General features: G+C 55.7%; 2 protein-coding genes across 2 annotated transcripts in view; both read left to right on the plus strand.

The window, feature by feature from the left end:
• Positions 1 to 2,063: 2,063 nt before the first annotated feature.
• Positions 2,064 to 14,111, plus strand: SYT12 (synaptotagmin 12). The gene is made up of 7 exons (XM_016208296.2): positions 2,064 to 2,097; positions 6,955 to 7,148; positions 9,087 to 9,479; positions 10,667 to 10,882; positions 11,552 to 11,672; positions 12,465 to 12,598; positions 13,938 to 14,111. The coding sequence occupies exons 1-7, from the start codon at positions 2,064 to 2,066 to the stop codon at positions 14,109 to 14,111; spliced, it is 1,266 nt and encodes a 421-aa protein (XP_016063782.1).
• Positions 14,112 to 21,557: 7,446 nt separating this feature from the next.
• RHOD (ras homolog family member D) overlaps positions 21,558 to 23,087 on the plus strand; it is a 9,722-nt gene continuing 8,192 nt past the window's right edge. The window contains exon 1 of the mRNA XM_087822438.1: positions 21,558 to 21,689. Coding sequence (XP_087678564.1) covers positions 21,558 to 21,689 — 132 coding nt within the window. The remainder of the gene's footprint in view (positions 21,690 to 23,087) is intronic.

A 23,087-nucleotide genomic window follows, 5' to 3' on the forward strand; every position in this document is an offset into this window, starting at 1 on the left:
GTCCTATTTGGCCTGCACATTCTCAGGAAACTTTTGAAACCATGTGCCTGCCTGCAAGTTGGGCACAGAGATAGGAGCATGGAGCCAGATGGCCTGGGGTGAGCAGTTTCTTACTGTGTGGCCTGGGGCAGATGACCTTACCTTCACACCTCAGGACTCTCCTCTGCAAACCAGAGATCAAAATAGTACCTACCTGTGGGGTTGCTAGGGGATTAAATAAGGTAATATATATGTAAAGTGCTTAGGGCTGCGCTGGGGTGTAAGGAGTGCTTGGCACAGTTAGCTATTGTCATTGTCATCTCCAGCCCAGGTCCCAGGAATGAGCTTCCACTTGGAGCCAGCACCGCCCTCCCATCGCCATGACAACCGCATCTCGGGGAGGGGGGGCATCAGCGGGGAGCTGGGAGCGAGGAGCCGTCTGCCCCTGGCAGGGCCTCTCCCTGGGCCCCGGTCTGCCCTGCTCTCCGGGCTCCCACCCTGGGACTTGAGGCGAGTGTTCCCATGTTCTGGATAACGCTGCCTGAATCAAGGCACCTCAGCTTCTTAGCTCCAAAGCCACAGACTGGGGAGAATCCCAGGATTCTGGAAAATGCCCAGGAGAATGTTCACCCCGGTCCAAAGGGAGCCCACAGAATGCTCCGAGGGGTGACAAATAGGCTAGCCACGGCAAGCTTTTTATTTGCACTGTGCATGAATGGTGTTTACATGTTTTATGAATTGGTGCAACATTTCATTTAAAAATCAAGAAACAGCACATAAACTATCCAGGCTTTTCTTTAAAGAGCCAGAAGTTCCAGCAATGTGGGGTTGGCATTCCTGGGAACAGAAAGGCACTGCCCTTGATTGGCAAGCCCTCTGCAGTTCTCCCCCGCCCCCACCTCTATTTACCCCACCGCGCCTGCCTGCGGCTCGCTCTCTGAGCCACAGAGGCTGGGGTAGGGCTTATCCTGTCCTTCCCTGTCCCTTGAACTAAGACGCATACAACTCATCCCGGCTTCCCCTTTCCAGCACCATTTAGAATATGTCTGTGAGCCTAATTTACTTCTTAGCAACAACAACAATAAAGCGATGAGCAGTCCCTGGGTTTAGGTAATGGCTTGTATGAGCTTCCAGACCTTGGAGGGTGGAGGATGGGGCGGGGAGTGCATAGGATGCTGCAGAAATGCAGCCTTTCCTTTTCCACTTCAAACAAAAACATTCAAAGAGCAGCAGTGGGTCATTTAATGACTGGAACTGCGTCATTAGGCGATTTCATTGCTCTGCGAACATCACAGAGCGCACGCACACGCAGCTCGATGGGCTAGCCTGCTGCACACCTGGGCTACGTGGTCTAGCCTATTGCTCCTGGGCTACACACCTGTGCAGCCTGTTACTGTACTGAATCCTGTAGCCAATCGTAACATGTGCTGTGACGTCATGACAGCTATGAAGTCACTAGGTGATAGGAATCTCAGCTCCATTATAATCTTACGGGACCACCCTCGTATATGCGGTCAGTTGTCTGTGTGGTCCGTCATAGTGCTTAATGAGCCCCCCAGGGGCCTGCTGTAATGAGCAACAAAAGTTGGTGCTGGTCAGCCCCGTGTAGGACGGAAGTGAGTCAGGGGTGCCAGAGTTAGCAAATACAAATACAGGATGCCCAGCAACTTTTGCGTTTCAAATAAACAATGAATGCATTTTTAGTATATGTTCCAATATTTGGACGTAGTTATACTAAAAACGAATCTGAAATTCAAACGTCACCGGGCGTCTTGTGTTTTATCTGGAAACCTTAAGCTGAAGTCTTAGTGTGCTTAAAGAAAGCTTTAGGCACCATTTTTAAAAAAACACTATTTAAAAAATCACCTGCTTTTGCCCAGGCCCAGCTGAGTGTGAGCTCTGGATGACACTCTGGCTAGTACTCAGGAAATGAATAAATAAATGAGTCTCAGTTGTCATCATTTGAGACACATGTGGCACATGGGCACCAGGGAGGCCAGGGCACAGGGTTGGGGTGGGGGACCCTCTGAAGCCCTCTTCTCTGACTGTGTTCCCTTCTAGTTTCAGCCACCGCAGCGGGCATCATGGCCGTGGACGTGGCAGAACACCACCTGAGCGGTGAGTCCCAGCAGCAAGCATGCCATCTCGCAGGACCCTCCCACCAGGCCTGGGGTGCGGGTATCAGTGGGACACCCATCATGGCCCTATTTTACTGGTAAGGACCGTCAGTGACTGGCCCAAGGTCACATAGCCTTGGGGACACGGGGCTAGGACCAGTCTGAAATCTCTTCATCTTTCTGCTCCAGTGGACTCTTCTGTGGAAGTGACTCCCTCCACTTGACTTGAGGGGATCCTCAGGAGGCCCATGTACCTCTGCTCCCTAAGGATGAGCCTGTGACATGGAATCCACTCCCCAGGGTCATTCCTGGAGCCTCTCAGGTAGCCAAGTGAGAGGAAACCCAGAAAGGTTGATGTTAGATCCACACAACATTAAAGTCAGAGATCACCCAGACCAGGGATGCAGCTCCCGCCTTCCCCGTGTGCCTGGGGGGCACCACTCCTCACCATTTCTTCTTATGTTTCTGTGCTCATTACAGATGGGGTAAGGGAGGCTCAGTGAGGGAAAGGGTCAGTGAGTAAGTAACAGGGTCAGGACATGAGCCCAGGTCTCCTGACTGCCAGGCTGGTGTTCTCCATCACTCAGCTCCTGCCCTAGCACACTCCCAGCCCAGGGCTGAGCTGAGGGGTGCACCAGGGACCACCTTCCTCAACCCCCAGCCAGGGATTCTCACCTGCAGGCTCCCAGGTCTTGGACCAAGTCCTGGCCAGGCCTTGGGCAAGTGATGAAACCTTTCTGAGCCTCCACTTACTTATCTGTAAAATGGGGTACTGAGGCCTGCCTCAAGGACTGCTAGGAAGATTCAGTGAGCTAACCTACCTGAAGTGCCCAGAAGCACAACTCTCCCCCAGCTCCAGGTCTTCGCCCATGCTGTTCCCTTTGCCTGGAGTACTTCCCTGCCTCTGCCTGGCTGAATCCTAGGATCTGCTGTGGAGGTTACAAGCACAGATCTGGAGCAAGATTGGCAGCGAACATCTCCTCTGTCCCTCAGCTTCCTCATCTGTGAAATGGGGAAAATAATAGAACCTTCCTCACAAGGTTGTTCTGAGGACTCAGTGGGTTAATACACATGAAGTGCTTGGAACAGAGCCTGGCAAATAGTAAATAGAAGGGAACCTGTTGTAATTCCAGCTCCTCCAGGATCCTCCTCCTCATTTCTGGTCTCAGTCTAGACCTCACTTCCCTTGGGATTTCTTCCCATACAGTCCCCAGGCTGGTACTCGGGAAATGAATAAATAAATGAGTCTCAATTGCCGTCATTTCATGTCACCTTCCTGAGGCTTTTCCTTTCATGCCCTGGGCCCTCCCCCCCTTTTCTGTGCCCTAGGGCTCTGGTTTCAGTCCCTCATTTCCCTGGTGTCCGCACTCTCAGAGGAGTCTGGCTCTGCTTTGCACCTTGCTGTGCCCATCACCTGTGCCCACCCACCTGCCTGCCCCCTACCAACATCCAGGCCCTGCTGGGCACATCTCAGATGCCCCTCACTCTCCAGTTAAGCAGGTACATTCCCATCCTACCCCCCTACTCACCAGCCTCCCTGGACTTGCCCTGACCTGGCAGGGCTGGCCTGGGGCCCACTGTAGATATTTGTTGTGGTTTTATTTAGACCACAAATTACATTCCAGCCACCAAGTCAGAAGTAAATAGGGTTTGCTCCCAGCCCCTGCATCCTTATGTCTTGCTTTTCTCTTTCCTCCCTGGTCCTCCCAGCCCTTGGCCATTCGCTGTGTGATTTTTACATCGAAACCATGTGGTTATACCATGTTGGGGATTGATGTTTTTCTCTTAACATTGCCTGAAATGTTTCTCTGCATGGCCACAGTGACATTTTAATGACCTCACTTGTCATTCTCAAAGGCCAGTGACATTCCCTTGGAAGACAGCGTGAGCGCCGGGGTCAGACCTCCAGGCTGTTTCCAGATTGCCGCTGTTATAAATGCAGCCTCGATGACTCACAGAAACTCATTGGGATTTTTCCCTTAGAATAAATTCCCTGGGTGGCACCACCAGATGGGGAAGTTTTGTGGCCATCTCTTTTCCCGGAATGAGGAGACTGGGCCCAGAGAGGCTAGGTGGCCTGGACTTTTCACCCCTGTGGCCTTGAGCCCATAGACAGATGTATTCTTTCCCTCTCCCAGCCTCACTTCTCCTCTAGAGAGTGCAGGTAGGGACCTCATAGGGTGCTGAGCGCTGGCTAAAACTGCAGGCCGGGCCCTGCCCTTCTCCAGAGCATGTTTAGTGTAGATTCTGGCTAAAGTTGATTGGGCTCAGGACAGTAGGGACAGGCTGAGGCCTCCCACTGCCAGAGGGGCCACCATTGCTGTGTGACTCTTCCGTATGTGACTGGGCTTCAGGGAGCAGAGGTGAAGAGCCCCTACAGCCCCCAACGACCACTCCCTGTCTCCTACTGGGCACTCCGAACGCTCTGGGCTTTGTATGCCCCCTCTTCTTCCTGCCCTCGACCCCCGGTCCCTGTGCCCCGGCCTAGCACACTTCTTGTTCCTCCTTCATAGCTCAGCTTAGGTGTCCCTCCAGGAAGGGACAACCTCCTCCACCTCCAGGAAGCCCTCCTGGGCTGTTCCCATCACTCTGTTTTGTCCGTTTGCCCGTGCCACCCCCAGACTGTGAGCTGGGCCTGGGGCTGACTCCCTCCACAAGGTGCTCACACACAGTAGGTGCTCCATGGATGCGCCATGATAAATATCCACCCCTGAGATGCCCTCCCCACCTCTCTTTGTCCTGCTACTAGGGTAGAGACCCAGTGGGGCAGTGGTTACCACTGCTTGCTCTGGAACCTGGCTGTCAGAGTTGGAGTCCCAGTACCACCCCTTCCTGGCGCTGTGACCTTGGGCTGCGTGCCTCGGTTTCCCCATTTGAATTGCGTATAGAGGCAACACTGAGAATGGTTTAGAGAACTGTATTTGCCAACAGTGTGACCTTCTGCAAAATGAATCCCACCATCTCATTGGCTCCTTTTTGGGACGGCAAAGCCAGGTTTCCTTTTACCATGTACGGTACTGCCGTGTGCCAAGCGTTGCGCTAGGCGAGGACTCACCCAGCATGGTTAAGGTGGTAGTTAATTACTATATTTGGGGTCAGTAAGGCTCAGATAAGGAAAGCTATTTACTTATCAGTGGACAAACAGCATTTGAGCATCTGGATTTGTCCCCAAGCCCTGCATAGCCTACAGGCACCTCTCACTTCTGGCTGAGATTTTTTTTTGGTCTTGTAACAGCTTGATTGAGATAAAATTCGCATACCATGAATTTACGCACTTAAAGTGTATAACTCATTGGGCTTTAGGATGTTGTGTAACCATCAGCACAAGCAACTTTAGGAGCATATTTATCTTCCCCAAAGAAACCCCATATTCCACACTCCTCCCTACACCCCCCCCCCCCCCCGCCCCTGATAATCACTAATCTACTTTCTGTCTGTGTAGATTTGCCTATTTTTGGGACATATAAAGAGAATCATAAAACATATGGTCTTTTGTGTCTGGCTTCTTTCACTTAGCAAGATGTTTTCAAGGTGCAGTCCGAGGTTCATCCATGTCGTAATATGTATCAGTACTTCATTCCTTTTAAAAAAAATTTTTCCCATTTTTAAATTAATTAATTATTTATTTATTTTTCCATTGCTTTCAGAGAGAGGGGAAGGGAGAGAGAGAGAGACAGAGAGAAACATCAATGTGAGAGAGAGATACATTGATTGGTTGCCTCCCGCGTGTGCCCCAACCAAGGCCGGGAATAGAGCCTGCAACTGAGGTACATGCCTTTCACTGTAATTGAACCCGGGACCCTTCAGTCCACAGGCCAGTGTTCTAACCACTGAGCAAACCGGCTAGGGCTAAAAAAATTTTTAAATTGATTTTAGAGAGAGAGGAAGGGGGAGAGAGAGAGAAACATTGATGTGAGAAACATGGATCAGGCCCGGCCGGGCGTGGCTTAGCAGTTGAGCATCGACCTAGGATCCAGGGTTCGATTCCCTCAGGGCACATGCCAGGATTGTGGGCTCAATCAATGACTCTCTCATCATTGATGTTTCTGTCTCTCTCTCTCTCCCTCCCTCTCCTTTCCTCTCTCTGAAATCAATAAAGATATATTTAAAAAACAAAACAAAACAAAAACATCGATCTGTTGCCTCCCGCATGCACCCCCGAACATGCAACCCAGGCATGTGCCCTGACCAGGAATCGAACCGGCCACCCTTCAGTGCATGGGACAAGGCTCCAGCGAACTGAGCCACACTGGTCAGGGCAGTACTTCATTCCTTTTAATAATATTAAATTATATCCCATTGCATAATATTGCACTGAATATCCACTGAATAATATTCCATTGGATATACTATATTTTATTTACCCATTCACCAACTGATGGACACTGGGTTATTCTAGATGAGGTTCGAAGCAAAAATGAGATCCTTTTTTTGTCCCCAAAATTTCCTTCCTCTTTCCCCAGACCCCAAAAGGCTGCTTTGATTATCTGGAAACAAGAGGTCCTCTGAAGGGTGAGGTCCAAGAACTCAAAGAGGCAAGAACAGCCCTATTTGTTTAAAGCCTAAATAATATTTAACCACTGTTCACAGCTCTTCACCTGTTCTAGTCGGTGTCACTCATGTAGAAATGTGTGTTTTTATGGGAAAGGGGGTAAAAGCAGAAATCACAGAGCGTGTCTCGTTCCACACTGGTTCCCCAGCCCCTCGCCCCCGGCCTGCCACACAGAAGGCACTCAGTAGCTATCCTTTCAGTGAGTAAGTAAGTCAGTGCTAAGCCACCTGCTCCCTGAGTGGGGGTCTGTGACCACCCAGGGGCCCGGGACCTACTAACTAATGAGGGACTGCTTTTGCCTTGTAGTCATCAAGAGCCCGCCCGACTGGGAGGTGGGCGTCTACGCGGCGGGGGCCCTGGCGCTGCTGGGCATCGCAGCTGTGAGCCTGTGGAAGCTCTGGACGTCGGGGAGCTTCCCCAGCCCCTCCCCGTTCCCCAACTACGACTACAGGTACCTTCAGCAGAAGTATGGCGAGACCTACGCAGAGGCCAGGCAGAAGGTGAGGCTGCCCCGCTCCCACTCCCGCAGGTGCAGGTGCGGCCAAGCTGTGGGCCCCACGCCCGCACCGTCCCCTCTCAGCATCAGCCTCTGCCCCCCCCCCCCCGCCTCGCTCCCTCCTGCTCATTTCCCCCTGCGAGCAGGAGCCCTTCGCCTCTTCCCTACTCCGGCCTGGCCCAACGCACACTTGTTGAATGAATGCATGTTGATGAACGAGTGAGTGGATGAATGGTTTCCATTTTAAAAGCCATCCTGTGAAAAATATAGGAAAATATAAATGAGAAGAAAAACCTCTGCGAAATGACCCCACCCTGAGGCAAGCAACAGTTAACCATTTTTTGCCCTGGCCAGTGCTGCTCAGTGGTTAGAGCGCCGGCCCGCGGACTGAAGGGTCCCAGGTTCAAGTCCAGTCAAGAGCGCTACCTCAGTTGCGGGCTCGATCCCTGGCCCCAGTCAGGGCTCACAAGGAGGCAACCCATCGATGTGTCTCTCTCACATCATCACACTGAGAGAGAAACATCACGTCGATGTTTCTCTCCCTCTCCCTTCACTCTCTCTGAAAAAACAATGGAAAAAATATCCTCAGGTGAGCATTTAAAAAAAGACCTTGCCAACAACAAATTAAAAAAATTTTCAAAAAATACAGTTAACAGTTTTTTTAACTTAACATTTTGACTTATTTCTTGCCAATATTTTTCATCTACCCCCTCGGTCTTTTTTCCATGCATAGTCTTTACGCAACGGGTGTCATTTCTACTTAGAATTTCATACCTCGCTCTTTTCATCTCACGTATAGCTGAAGCATTCCCCCATGTCGTTGAGCACCCATTATAAATGTCATTTTAGGGTCCGCGTAACATTCCTTTTCATATATCTGCCATGATTTACTAAATGCCATCATGAATGATGCCGTGAGTGTTTTATAGATAAAATGTTGTTTTCATTGGGATTATGTACTTTGAATAGATGCCCAGATGTGGAATGTCCATATTAGGGAGTACAAACATGTATAGGGCTCTCAGTACCTATTGCTGAGTGTTTCATCATTTGACATTTGGTGGAGAATTTTTCTAACATGATGTAGATCCCAGAGAGCACAGCCGGAATCTAATACCAGTACAGGTCCCACATGCTCACTCATTTGGGGTTTTGGAAAGGACCATTTCTCACTCTGTTGGGGGCACTGTAAATTGGCACAACTTTTTCAAAGAGCATTTTGGCGACAAGTGTCAAACGCTTTCAAAAGGGCTATGTTCTCTAAGTCAGGATTTTACAAGAGCTACTTAAAGCTGCATTATTTATATTTGTGAAAAAATAGAAACAACATAAATGTTCAATAGTAGGGGAGTTGTAAGACAAATTATACTATCCACTCAATGGAAAATTGGGGAGCAATTAAAAATTATGGTAATGAAGACTATGCAGCAACATGGAAGATGCTTGTGGTGCAGAGGCTTTTGTTTTCACAAATCTTAAGGTCAATTTAGACAAAAGAAAAATTTGATATTAGAGTGAGTGTTACCCAACGTGAAAGTTTCCTCGTGTTGCAGACATTTTGGAAAACTTCCTTTGAGGCCGCTCGATCATCCACTGAGCAGCAACACTCTAGCAGTCTTACCCATTCCGCTTCTGGTGGACACCTAGATTGCTAACTAGCCTTCCTTTTTATAAACATCACTGCAATGAACATCTTTATGTATGGAACTCAGTCCATATTAATAAACGTTTTGAGAAAACGCTCTCTTACATCCTGATTAGAGAGAGAAAACTGAGTGATGTGAAATAATATTAAATGAGGACCTTCTGAACTAAGGCACACCCAGTTTTTGCAGAAGGGGAACTTGGGGGTGCCTTGAATGAGCAGGGATTACAGTATCTCTTTGCCATCTCAACACTGTTGCCCTTGTGATGCTCCCATGTCCCTTTTTCTCACCCCCAGAGAGTGCCTGCCTGGAACACCCAGCGGGCCAGCACTCGGGGGCCACCCAGTCGCAAAGGCAGCCTCAGCATGGAGGACACCTTTGAGAGCATCACTGAGCTGGGGCCTCTGGAGCTGATGGGCCGGGAGCTGGACCTGGCACCCTACGGGACCCTCCGGAAGTCCCAGTCAGTGGACTCTGTCAACTCCATCTCCTCCGTGAGCAATAACTTTGGACAGGACTTCACGCTGGGCCAGGTAGAGGTGAGCATGGACTATGATGCCACCTCCCACACCCTCCACGTGGCCGTGCTGCAGGGGAAGGACCTCCTGGAGCGGGAGGAAGCCAGCTTCGAGTCCTGCTTCATGCGTGTCAGCCTGCTGCCCGATGAGCAGATCGTGGGCATTTCCCGGGTAAGTGGAGGCTGCAGGGCCTGGCAGAGGTGTCCTCCCAGGCAGGACGGTCGACAGAGCCAGGCAGGATCTGAGGAGGGCGCTAGAGAGTAGGGTTGGATGCTGATCCCAGAACCCAAGATAGTAACTATAGAGAGGACGGGGGGGGGGGGGGGGGGGGGGGGGGGGGGGGGGGGGGGGGGGACAGCCAAGAGGCTAGTTTGGCCAAAGGAAGGAGAGATGGAACCAAAGATCGTGAAGAGCCTGAATGCCAAGGTCACGATCCAGAGGTGGGCTTTCTCCTGTGGGGAAAGGAGCCCTCGATTCTCAGGCAGGCGATTGGGTGGGTAAGGTATCTCCCAGGGAGCAGCGTGAGAGGAGCTTCCCACGCCCAGGCAGTCCCCGAAGAGTGTGGTTCAGGAAACCTGGAGGTGCTGGTGGACTCATTCCCAAGAAGGCATACTTCTTATATCCCAGCTCATCCCAGCGAGTGGGCACTGCCCCCGGGCTGGGCAGCCCCCCAAGCTTCATGCGAGGTGCCAGGAAGGAGAGCTCCTGTCTTTAAATATCACCAGGCAGTGACTAAGGCAGCCCCCCCACAGAAGGGGAGCAGTGCCCGCGAGTGCACCTTCCCAGGGGCCTGCCCACAGCTTCCTAGGGGGAGGCCAGTGGCACCCACCAGGCAGCACTGGGCTTGGAAACGAAGTCAGCGCAGCCTTGCCTAGTCATTCCATCCGTCTGTCCATCCCGCAACATTCAGACAGCCCTGGGCCAGGCTCTGTGGTAGCTGGGACATCTATGGCTCTCAACTCCGCAGCAATTATCCATGCTCGCTGCACGCCTGGCCCAGGGCTGGGCTTGCACACATGTGAGCAAGACGGAGACCAGCTCAGCTAATGCATCACTAGGCTTCTGTGGAGCCACGGGCACTCAGGATGGGACCGAGTTGGGGTCAGATTGTGGAAGCTTTGAATGCCAGGCTGCTAGATTGGCCACCACTGAGGGGAGAACAGGGGGACTTTTAAATCATCAGGGCTAAGCCACCAAAGGAAGGATTGGCATTGGGGTTGTGGGGACAGCAGAGCCAGGCCTCTAGCCCAGGTCCCAGACTCCCCATCCAGTGCTCTCCCCCTGCCGGGGCCGACGGGACCCCGGCTGCCACCCCTCCCCAGCTTTGAAGCACCCTCCGTGGCCCTTTCTCTCCACAGATCCAGAGGAACGCCTACTCCGTCTTCTTCGACGAGAAGTTCTCGGTGCCCCTGGACCCCGCCGCCCTGGAGGAGAAGAGCCTGCGCTTTTCCGTTTTCGGCATTGACGAAGACGAGCGCAACGTGAGCACGGGCGCCGTGGAGCTGAGGCTGTCGGTGCTCGACCTGCCGCTGCAGCCCTTCAGCGGCTGGCTCTACCTGCAGGACCAGAACAAGGCAAGTCGGGGAGTGTCGCACGCGCACCCTTCAGAGGGGGGCCTCCCCTGTCCTCCCCAGCAACCGGAGCACCAGTATCTTTAGGAAATGAGAGGAAGGGACCGGAGCCACATGCAGGGAGACTCGGTTTACCGCGTGCAAGTGAAAAATGCGCTGGCCACTGTTCACCGCTCCTCTGCGGCTCCTGCCTCCAGCCCTGTAGCTCTGCTCCTATAGAGCTGCTGTGAGGGAAGCCCTCCTCTGGCCCTGACCTGAGGTATTTCCGACAGAGGCCAAGCTGAAGTTGCCTTTATAAATGTAAGAGTGCTTGGGGAGCATTATTGTTATTTAAGCAAATGATCTATTAGTTCCAGGCCACTTGGACCTCTGTGTGCCACTAACACAGAATGTTTTTCCTTGGCCTAGAAGGAAGCAGCATAACTGCATTGGGAGGCTGCATTTGACAGGCAACCTCTGGCCCTCCTTCCAAGGCAGGACCCACATGGTGGGAGGGAGGAATGGTGCAGGCTTGGTGGAGTGGGGAGGAGGTGGCCCTTTCCCAATCCCACCAGCCTGGTGCCCTGATATGAGGAGCCTCAAGAACAGCAGCTTCTCAGTGTAGAAGGGAGCTTCTGCTTTTCCCTGGACCCGTCAGGGGACAGTCCTCTAAGACTCCAACCTGTCCTCCAGGCCACGGACGCTGTGGGCGAGATCCTGCTGTCCCTCAGCTACCTCCCCACAGCTGAGCGCCTCACCGTGGTCGTGGTGAAGGCCAAGAATCTCATCTGGACCAACGACAAGACTACAGCGGGTAAGGCCCTGCTGGCTGCCTGGCTCCTCCATGGGTTGGTGGGAGCTGTGGCCCAGCTGCTAAGCCCTGGGCACCTGGACACATCAATAGATGTGGGACACAGTGCCAGGCTCCCCACCCCCGGCTGTGGCTGAGCTCAGGAGCTATGCACAGTGGCAAGATTAATCTAGCTAGAGAAACATGGGAACCACAGAGGGAAGCAGGGAACCAAGATGGGCACCCACTTCCCAGAACTGGAGTTCATGGTGGAGACTCCATCCTCAGAGATTGGACTGCTTTCCAGATCCCAAACCCCCAGGTAACTGAGGACAGAAGCCTGGGGGAGTCCAGCCTACTGGAGCCTGGGGGAACCCGGGGTCCAGGCAGGCACAGCAAGGATACCCGGTGGGCGGCAGGTGAGGACAGACGGAGACGTGTCATTTCTGAGCCTCGCATCGTTGAGTCAAACCCTGCTGAGTGGGTGCCGGTGACTCAGAGCTGACGTCTGCGCTCAGGCCATTTATAGAATGAAAAGTGGTGGGTCTGCCAAGTCCCCTGAGTATCGTGTGAGGGGAGCATGCTTCTGGCTGGGAGGCTCGCTGCCCGGGTCCAAAGCCCAGCTGTTCTCAGCATGTGAGCCCCAGTTTTCTCATTTGTCAAATAGGAAAGAAAGAAAGGACCAATGGCAGGACTGCAGGAGATAGTGGCCGTAGTGAAGGTCTAGACAGGTTAGAGCCAGTGGGCCACTGGCATGGGCAGGGCTGTGCCGTGTAAGTGTGGCGCTGGCCTTCACCTCCAACCCTCGCCACCCAGACCCCTACGTCAAGGTGTACCTGCTGCAGGAGGGGAGAAAAATGAGCAAAAAGAGGACAGCTGTGAAGAGGGACGACCCCAACCCGGTGTTCAACGAGGCCATGATCTTCTCAGTGCCGGCCATCGCCCTCCAGGTGAGGGGGGATCGGCGCAGGTGGGGGCGGGGCCGGGCCACCCCTGCCACTCTGGGCCACTTCATCCCTTCTCAGGGCTCCTGCAGGTGCTGATGGTTGGCCTCAAGCCATGTAGTCAAGAAGCATTTATTAAGCGCCCACTAGATACCAGTCCTATGGGGGGTGCTGGGGACACAGGCACTGCTTCCTTGGGGCTTACAGGGGACAGGCAGGAAGGTCTCCAGGCAATCCTAACCGCCTAAGAGCACTCCAGGTGTGTGTGGCCAGGGGTGTCTTCTACAGGAGGGCTTAGCTCAGCTGACATCCGGGGGAAGACAGTTCCTGGTGGAGTTCAGCCCTAAATCTCCCGAGGTTCTACTGCAGAGGCTCTGCTGAGCTCCCTACACCCCCACGGCCTTCAGGAGGTTACCCCCTCCCAGCACAGATATCACAGACCAAGGGTAGGGGGACTGCAGAAGATATGGCCTGGGCCGTGCCAGTGGTCCTGCATGCATGCCTCAGAGGACAGAGAACTCACCACCTCCCCTCACTACCACCTTCCATCCTGGGGTATTCCTGACCGTGAGAATGTCTTTTTGTGCTATGAGCCAAAAGCTGCCTCTTGGCCCAGGGGCTGCACAGAAACCCACGAATCTCCCCTCCAGGATACACTGTCTACATTTGAAAGCCCAGAGTTCTGCCTCAGTCTGGGTGTCCCTAATCCAGGCAAACATCCCAGCATCTCTGGGTGGTCCTAGAGACTTTGCTCTGCCACCCTCATGGGACAGGCTGCCCATCTGTCCCCTGCTTCCCTCTGGGCGGTCCTAGTGCCACTCCGCCACAGCCTCCAAGGGCCACAGACTTCTTGGGACCAGGGGGAGGGATGGGGGGTAGGAGAGAGGTCAGACTGGGCTCTAATTTCAGCTTTGCTACGTTGATCTCAAGCAAGTTCTTTCTCTTCCTCCGTTGCGTCCAACCTACCATTGTATTAGGAGGAATAGCAGACGTTCTAATGCTCTGGGTACAGGCACCTGTCTAAGTGCCTTACACTTTAACTCATTTTGTTCCCAGAACAGGTAGGAACTACTATTATCACCATTTTACAGATGGGAAAACTGAGTTAGGAAGAGCCCAAGTCACTGTCCAAGGTCATGCAGCAAGAAGTGGTGAGGCGGCATTTGAACCTGGGCCACCTGGTGCTGCCGCTGTGTAGGGAGGCCGCGCCAGAAGCCCGTGGGGTTAGGCAGAGCAGAGGTGAGGGTGCAGGGGGCTGTGCCTGGCACCCTGCTGGGGCGCAGGAGCCATGGAGGACCTCTGGCACGACCCCTGGTCCCCAGCACTCATGTCACTTCTTCCCTAGGACCTGTCTCTCCGCGTGACAGTGGCTGAAAGCAGCAGTGATGGCCATGGGGACAACGTGGGCCATGTCATCATCGGGCCATCAGCTAGTGGCATGGGCACCACACACTGGAACCAGATGCTGGCCACACTGCGCAGGCCCGTGTCCATGTGGCACCCTGTCCTGCGAAACTAGCAGCCAGGGCAAGGCCAGGGTGGGCACTGGAGCTGCCTGGAGCCTGGCGAAAGCTCAGGGGTGACACCCCTCTCCGTTGTCCAGCTGGAGCCATGATGCTGGGGTCCCCGGTGGACTCCCCATAAGCCATCTTGGTCCCCCTGTCGAGACTGCAGTGGAGAAGGGGCCCAGGTCTCCCACTGAGGGCCAGCTGTAGCTGGGCACTGACCACCCTTCTCCCATTTTGAGATCCCCAACAGGTCTGCCTCTCAGCCTGGGGTGCCCTTGGCTCTCAGAGCTCCTCATGTCCCACCCCAGCTGGGAGGCTAGCGCCAAGCTGGGCCACTCACTGGAACAGAGCAAGTCTTGGGGGCCAGGCATTGTGACAGGCACCAGCAGGCATGACACGAACCAGATACAGACTGAAATGCCGGGAAGACAAGATCCCCTGTCCTGGTGATCTGCTCAGTGCTGACCGGTGGCCCAGCCAGGCAGACTCGGGGAGCGCTCTGAGGGCTGGGGGACAACATGGGAGCTGTGGTTTGAGGGGCAGGGAAAGAATTGAGAGTGTCTCAGGTGGGCGGCCCAGCCTGAGCATGGCAGGGACATGAATTTCTCTGCACATAGTCCTCAGCCCACTGTGGGGGACACAAGGGCCTCTCTCTGGGCAGGAGAAGATACCCAAAGACCAGGCCAAGCAGAGGCCCACAGGCCACATGGGACTCTTGCTGCACAGCCATTCTCTGCAGCCTACTCCCTTGAACCACGACTCTTACAAGGCCCAGAGGTCCCAGGCATTGGCTCCACAGTGTTTGTTGGGGTCCCTTCAGGCCACGCCCTGTGGGGAAAAGAGATGTCTCAGCCTTGGGGGACTGCTGGGCTGTGGGGCGGCCAGAACACCGACTGTAGGGTGTCTGTGGTCAGGAGACCCTTGGGCTGGGCCTTGGAGGGAGGGGCAGCCTGAGCAGTGGCAGCAAAGGACAGTCAAGGGGGGTCAGGACGGACTGTGAGACTGTGAAGGAGGTGGCTGCGGAGCACAGTGTCCTAGGGCAGGTTCCCAAAGCAGACCCTGAGCCCAGGCTTCAAGGGCAAGGGTGTGTGGGGAGGGCTCTCAGGAGAAACCTGTGAGGGAGACAGAAACCCAGAAACCGGGGTAGCGAGAAAGTTGTGGCTTCAAGAGAGTCTAGTGCAGCCTGATGGGGAAGCTCAGAGTGTGAGAGGCACCCCGGCGGGGTCCTGCCCAGATGCAAAGGGGCTGGGCTGTCACCCCCACACGCATTATCTTTGGCTTCTGCCCCACCCCCAGCTGGAGGAAGGGTCACCGGTGAAGGCGGCTCCCACCCACCAAAGGCAGCCCCAGAGAAGCAGGCAGCTGTGCACCCTTCACACCTGAGGGCCGGGTGCCCCTGCCGGTTCAAAGGGATGGGGCTGGGGCAGTATCTATAATATGTGGCCACCCGTGGGGAGCACATGGACTCTGGCTGCCTCTGGCCCTGGTGAGCCATGGAGACCCAGGCCCACCAGCCATCCCCACTGGTGTGGCTGGAGGGGGTGGCTGGAACACCGTGGGAGGCCCAGGACAGCATTGGGACTAGAGGCAGGACTGTGGCTCTCCCCACCTGGCCCAGCCATGGGCTTGCCCTGAGGCCAGGCTGCCTACCCAGTGGCCAGCACCAGGAGGTCTGCTTGGCCCAGGCCAGCATAGGGCCTGGGGACACACAGCTGGTGAGCCTCTGCAGCCTGGGAGACCCTGACTCTTCCTACCCCAGTGGCTGTGCAGTGCAGACCATGACTCCCCCTCCCCTCCTTTCCTTCCCTCTAACTGCATGACATGGTGACTGTGCACCTGGGATGGGCGTGGTGGGGACTGAGTATGCTGACTGGAATGATTCTAGAACCCAAATAAAGCTGGGGCAGGAAGGAGGGGGCTTCTGGGAGCCCTGCTCAGCCCGAATCGCGTTCTCTTCTTTAGAAGCCAGGGACTCAGGCCTCTGCCTGGGTTCCTATGAGCCCTCCTTCCCCTGCTGCTGGGCACCCAGAGCTTGGGGAGAGGGGAGGCAGTCTGGTTGGGGGGACCATGACAAGGACCAATGCCATCAGGCTGCTTGGGAAGCTCAGAGATGGGGCCCTAAGCCAGGCCCGGTGGGGAGGATGGCAGTAGGGAATATCAAGGAAGGCTTCCAGGTGGTGATGCTGACCTGAGTCTTGAGGGCAAGAAGTAGCATAAGGCCCAAAAGGGTGGATAAAGCCCAAAAGGCGTTCCTGGCAGGAGCGGACAAAAACTTGGCCAATGTATCAAACTTGCTGGACAGGAAAAGTTTGGGGGAGAAGGGCTGTACAAGTCAGTGAGTGCTGGTGCCCAGCCTGCAACTCTGTAACACTTAGAGGTAGGTACTTGGTCATCTTTTTGCAGACAGAAAAACTAAAGCCTGGAGAGGTTAGGTAACTAGCCTAAGATCACACAGCCTAAAAGTCTTAGAGCTGGGATTCAAGCTCAGGCTCCAGAGCTCATGGTCTTAACCACTAAGCAACACTGCCCCCTCCCCAGCTCCTCAAGAGTGGGGCGAAGGGGAAACAGAGAAGCCCCTCTGGATCCCAGGCTCTTCTGGTTTCTACCTGCCCTCCCCTCCCCCGACCTCCCCTGAAGGATCACAGCGGGCATGGGAGGAGGAGGACCTGGGTGGACATTCCCAGCATCGCCCAGGAGGCCCACCCGCTACAAGGCCTGGCTGTGAAGAGCTTCTGAGGAACGACCCTCCCAACACAGGGGAAACAGGTGATCAACGACACAGGCTGTTGCAGGAGCCCATGAAGGTTGACACCAGGGAAAGCTTTCCAGGGGAGATGGAAACCTGAGCTCTGGCTTTGCAGGGTGGGCAGATTGTACACATGGAGGAGGGAGAGGAGCCTCCAGGTCCTTGTCCTGCTGGCAGTGGGGAGCCACAGAAGAGCCCTGGGCAGAAGCAAGTCAGAAGGAGGGAGGCAGGAGGGGGAACACTCTAAGCATCTTTGGAAAGGAGCGACATCAGCAGGCTGCTCTGGGTCCGTGAGGGGCCGTCTGGGCTGCCTTTAGGTTTTAAGATCATTCAACAGGGCCCGGACCCAGCTGCTCCCATCTCTTCCAGCCCCCTCCTTCTCGTCTTCCACCTTCCCCCTGCTCCAATGCCAGGCCTATGGGCCGGCCGCGAAGGTCCCAGGCCCCCTCTGCGGAGCCTTCAACAACAGGCTGAGCACACCCAAGAAGACAGGTGTGGGAGGGTGCGGGCCAGGCCAGCGGCATTGGCCGGGCCGGGCCTGCATGTGGGGGAGTGGGACCAGCCAACTGACCGCCCACAGTCAATAGCAGCTCCAGACTTTCCTTCCTCTCTCCTGCCTGCGGTCGTCTGTGACTGCAGACACTGGAAGGGACGATCCAAAAGGCTAAATAAACACTAAGACTGGGTCACAGGGCTCCCCCGCTCTCCGCCCACTCCCACCCCATTATCAGCCTTCTCATCCCACCCAGAAGGATCAGTAATGGGGAGGCAGGTAGAGGGGACCGGGAAGGTCCCCAGCCCTGGGTTCCAGTCAAGTGGCCGCTGGGGTTGAGTTGGTCTGGGGGAGCGTGACAGAAGAAAATTTGAGAGAAGAGGCCCTTGTGGGTTCTGCCTGCCATAGACCTAGGTCTGCTGCTTACTCACTGTGTGTCAAGTCCCTTCCCCTCGAGAGCCTCAGTTTCCCCATCTGAAGAATGAACATATTGGACAAGAAGTCCTCTAAAGGCCCCCATCCCTCTGACTTTTGGGGGTTCTGTGTGTAGAGGCCCTAGAGCCCCATTGCTTGGGTTAGAACCCTAGCTCCTCTGCTTATCAGCTGTGGGATCTTTGGGCCTCAGTTTTCTTGATTGTCAAAGAGTATAAGAATTATACCTCATAGGATGGAATAAAATGACACATGCCAAGTGTCTGGCCCACAGTAGGTGCTCAGTAAATGTGAGGTCAAGGCTTTGGGTGCAGTTCCAACTCTTGGGATTTGGTGTTTGGGAGGAAAGGTACCTAGGAGGTGTGAGGAGCAAATGTCCCCAGCCAAGTCATTGCAAGGGCAGGACCAGACCCTGAAGTTCCACAGCCCTGACACCCACTTTCCCTCTCCTTCTGCCATCCATAAACACCCCCACACCCCAAGCGAGGAACCCCAAGCCGGGCAGGTCCCTGTGGGTGATGACGGTGCAGGGCGCAAAGCCACCACACGGGGGCAGCAGAGGCTCGGCTGCAACAGCGGGGCCCCGGGCCTCGGGAGGGTGGGGGTGGAGTGTCAGAAAACGGGCAGAGAGGCTGGGGGGGGGGGGCGGGGGGGCACGACTTTGGAGTAGATGGATGCTGGAGGGGGTCACCTGTCTGCTGACCCTGAACTCAGGTCATGTACTGTATTCACTCACCCACGCAGCCTCTCGTTCCTTTATTCACTTCTTTGCTTTGCTTCTTGAGTCAGCCCATCTTCCTTCCTTCTTCCCTCCCTCCCCTGCTCCCTCATTTCCCTTCCCTTCCCAGTAGTTCAGCCAGGAAGCCAACTGGACATAACACCCTGAACCACAGCAGGGCGGCCTGGCCACCTCTGCTGTGCTGGGGTCTCGGGGCAGGGACTCACTATGCCGAGTTTCCAAAGAACGCTGGGCTTGGGACCAGTGGGGCCTCAAGGGGCTGAGTCACCCACAGGCTGGCAGTAAACCGCAGCCACACAAAACAGTATAACAGTAAACAGTTCCCTGGTGGGCGGACTGACCTGGGCCACCTCCTCACTCCAAAATAAACTCCCGGAAAACAGTGCGTCGGGGGCCCAGCAATGTCTGAGATTTGGGGAAATTCCTCACCAGCCAGGGCAGATTTTCCCGGCCCTCATCTCCCTCTTACAGAAGCTTGAGCATAGAGAGGGGGTAAGGCTGGGGTTTAACATCAGTAGATCTGAGGGCTGAATGAACTCATGCCTGTGAGGTGTGATGTCAGGAGAGAGTCTGGCTTTGTGGCCAGACCTGGGATTCTGCCTCTTACTAGCTGTGGATCTTAGACAAGAACTTAACCTCTTTTGGGCCTCAGGTTTCTCATCTGTGAAATGGGACTAACAATCCCCACCTGGACAGGGCTAGCGACCCATTACTGGGTGCTATTATTAGGAAATGTTCAGTGAAACTGTAAAGCATGGCACACATCGAGGGTGTCATTAGCGTGATTATCCCTATAGCAACCAAGGCCAAATGCCTCTGCCTGGCTCTCAGCACCCTCCACCCTCAGTCTGGCCCCACCTGCCTCCCAGCCTTGCCAGCAAAGCCTGATGACAGCAGCGGTGGGGAGGACAGGGGATGACGAGGCTGACAGCTGATCTTTGGGGGATGGGCCCCCTCCCTACCACTCCTTGGGGCGGAGAGCCCTGCTCAGTGGCTATATACCCAGCTCAGTGCCAAGTCACTGCCCAGCCCTGTGGCAGTTTCGGGGAGGGAGGGGCACCTGAAGGACAGGGAAAGTCCCGGGATGATTCCTCTATGCAGGTGCAGCTCCATTCAGCCTGCTGACCAGGGCCCTGGGTGAGCTTGGGAGGTGAGTCAGGAGTCAGGGTTCTGGGCTCTGCCTCTGTGCAATGGGGAGCAGTGATGCCTGCCCTGGCTGACTCTTTGGGCCACAGTGAGGTTCAAAGGGGGCTGAGGGAGCTATTTCCTCACCGAGGACATGTTCATTGGTTTTCAGAGAGAGGGGGAGGGAGAGAGAGAGAAACATTGATGTGAAAGAGAAACATGGATTGGTTGCCTCCCACAAACACCCGGACCAGGGGCCGGGGATCCAACCTGCAACCTAGGTATGTGCCCTGACCCGACTGCCACCTTTTGGTGTCAGGATGACGCTCCAACCAACTGAGCCACCCAGCCAGGGCTGAGGGTGCTTTTTCATGTGTAGGGCTTTGAACTCCATGCAGGTGACATCATGACCTGAGTGGGGACCAGGGAAGCGCAAAACTCAAAGGCTTCTGTCCTGTTTCCTTGAGCTTCAATGAAAACACTTCAGGATCTGGAGAGGCTCTTGTGCTCATTTTTAAAAGATTCCAATTCTGGTCACTAACAGGGGTGGGAGGGCAGGTGACAGGGAGTTTCACTTCAGCTCTGCATTGGTTCCTGACATCCAAAGTGCTCCAGTGTCCAGGCTGGTTAACCTTCAGCCCCACCCCAGCACCAGCTCCCCAACCCACCTCACCCTTAGTCACAAAGAAGGACTGTGACCTCCAAAGCACCCCCCTCTTGCCTCCATAGCTTACATGTTCTGTTCTCTCCGTTTGGAAAATCTTTCCCCTCCCCCATCTGACTGTGTCTTACTTTTCCCTCCACTCTGATCCCTCTTCTCAGAAGGGTTTCCCGACACACCCCCAACCCGGGTGAGGGGCCCTCTTCCCTACAACCATCCCCCTGCCTGTCCCCACCTCTGTTGTAGCTCCTTTTACTCCGATGCCCTGCCTGTCTCCCATTCGAGGCATGGGCTTCTCAGGGTAGGGACTTTGCTTTAAATGGTTCAGGATCGCCAGGCCCTTGAGCACAGAGGGACCATCAGTGTTGGTTAAATAATAAGGATCACGCACACATGGGCCCAACCACGCCATAGACCCCGATCTAAACTATTTATAGATGGAAGATTCCATCACTTTTCCCAGATCATGCCCCAGCCAGAAGTGAGACAGGTGGTCACCCACCTGCAGCGAAACTTCCTGGTGCTGGCTGGGGGAGGGCAGACAAGGCCTGGCAGTGCCAGCGACATGCCCAACTCACCTCATTCCTACCTGGCCTGAAACACCTGGAGGGAGGACTGTGATGTACAGCGTCTCTAGAGCCCTTGGGGAAATGCACATTCATTCATTCATTTTCATTCATTCATTCCCCTCACCAAAAGTCTCCGCTTCTGCTCCGGGCTCCACCTGTACTGGGCACCTGGAAGCCAGTCCCGGTCCCCACCAAGCTGGTAGACAAACAGGGCTGACCCGCACCTCCCTCCCGGGGAAGGTGGGCCAGGTGCCTCCTCTTTCCCTGTCCACAACCCTACACACGAACTGCCACCGCCCAGCTACTTGTCTCCCCGCATCAGACCAGAATTCCCTCCTGAGGACAGACTGGGTCTGGGTGCCCCCTCCCGAGGGCTCAGCGGGCGCACACAGTAGGTGCTCTAGACGTTTTTCTTTAGCGGCTGGAGGGGAGGGAAGGGGAGGGGAAGGGAGGGGCCCGAGCCCCGCCGCCGCGCCTCTGCGCCCGCGCGCCCGGTCCGGCCGGGGCCTCTCACCTGGCCGCCCGGCCGCCCGCGGGCCCCCGGCCCGCCCCCGGCCCGCCCCCGGCCCGGCTCTCACTTCCTCCCGCCGCCCCGCCCCTTCCACATTCCTGCCCCGCCGGGCCAGCCCCGCGCCCGGCCGTCGGCGCTGCCCGGGCGGACGCCGCTCCGCCCGGCCCTCGGCCGCCCCGCGATGAAGGCGGCGCAGGACGCGGGCGAGGAGGCGCCGCCGGGCGCGCGGCCGGTCAAGGTGGTCCTGGTGGGCGACGGCGGCTGCGGGAAGACGTCGCTGCTGATGGTCTTCGCCGACGGGTCCTTCCCCGAGGTGAGCGCCGGGGCCCCGGCACGGCGTGCGCGCGCCCGCCTGGCACGGCCCCGGGGCGCGCCGTCCGTGCCGAGCTGCGGGGGACGTGCGCCCACGCTGGCCCAGAGGGGCCTCCCGGCGGGTGTGGGGTCAGACGCAGCTCGGGAGGGAGGGCCTCAATGGTATCACCGGGGAGAATGCCCCCACCCGGGAGGGGTGTCACAGGGCAGCCTGGGCGGTAGCGGGTCCTAAAGGGAGCACTTCGTGGCTAAGGGGAAACTGACCTCTGGAGCCAGGCTCCCTGGGTTCGAATGATGACTTTGCCATTTACAGCTGTGTGCCCTTGGGCAAGTTCCTTACCCTCTCTAAGCCAGTGTCCTTAACGGAATGATGGTGCCCACCGCCCAGGGTCACCCTGAAGAGTTAATACAGGGCAGGCGCTCAGCTCCAATCTGCAGCAGGAAGGACTCACTAAGGGTGGCAAACGTCTTTCTTGGGCAGCACCGTCTTTTCTCCCCTAGCTTTGCCCCTACAGTAGGCGCCCCACCCCCAAGCTCTGCCCTGGAGGGTCAGAGTGCATCAGACTCAAGTCAGACAGTGGGTTGGCTGCCGGGCTCTCCTCCCGCCCTCAGTAATTGCTTGGCCTCTCCGAGTCTCCGAGTGACCCTCCCTCATACAGCCTCCTGGGGTGGAGGGAGCCAGGGTAGGAGGGGCGGAATTCAAGTAAAGCTGAGAGATGACCCCCTACGTGGTACCTGGCACCTCTTTGGTGCTTGGGCATGTTGACCATCAGCCCTTCACTAGCATGCTCACTGACTGCCCAGGTAGACTTGCCAGGCAGCAGGACAGGGGCTGGACCCGCCCATCCATCGTGCCACCTCTCAGCCCGATTCTCCTTGGGGTTGTGCGTTTGCATTTGGCGGCTCTTCTCCCTCCTACCTTTCCCAGCGCCCTGCAAACCCCTGGGGTTGTGCAGATGCTGGGGAGTGGATGGGAGAGGCAGGAGAGGCCAAGCCTAGTAGCAGTGTCAGACCTTTCTTTCCACTGTGGCAGCATCAAGCTGACGCCTGTGGTTTATGGAGCTGACGTCACCTCCTTTGGCCAGTCACATTTTTTTTTAATTGTGGGGGCTGTGTTTCCGGGCCCCCAGATGCTGCCCATGAGAACCTAACAATTATGGCACAGGGGGGAGAGCACCACAGAGGGGCCAGGCCAGCAGGTCCTAGGAGAGGGGCTGGGAGGGGAGGGATGGTGCCTTACCACCAGTGTCCTGGGCTCTGAGACTGGTGTCCTTGATGGTGAGACCCACCAGATTTCAGAGAGGTTGTAATATGGAAGTGGGCATCTCACAGTTGACGAAATATGTGTGTTGAAGGACCCACTGGAGCTGGCCAAGGGGAAGGAGGGCATGTTTGTCAA

Source organism: Miniopterus natalensis, chromosome 11 (genome assembly GCF_054644295.1).
Source record: "Miniopterus natalensis isolate mMinNat1 chromosome 11, mMinNat1.hap1, whole genome shotgun sequence".
Classification (NCBI taxonomy): domain Eukaryota; kingdom Metazoa; phylum Chordata; class Mammalia; order Chiroptera; family Miniopteridae; genus Miniopterus; species Miniopterus natalensis.

What these genes read in the sequence shown, in the direction of transcription:
- SYT12 (XM_016208296.2), top strand. Translation starts at nt 2,064, where the DNA reads ATGGCCGTGGACGTGGCAGAACACCACCTGAGCG. An exon ending in GGCAGAACACCACCTGAGCG is followed by an intron (nt 2,098 to 6,954) that starts GTGAGTCCCAGC and finishes TTTGCCTTGTAG; the next exon opens with TCATCAAGAGCCCGCCCGAC. An exon ending in ACGCAGAGGCCAGGCAGAAG is followed by an intron (nt 7,149 to 9,086) that starts GTGAGGCTGCCC and finishes TCTCACCCCCAG; the next exon opens with AGAGTGCCTGCCTGGAACAC.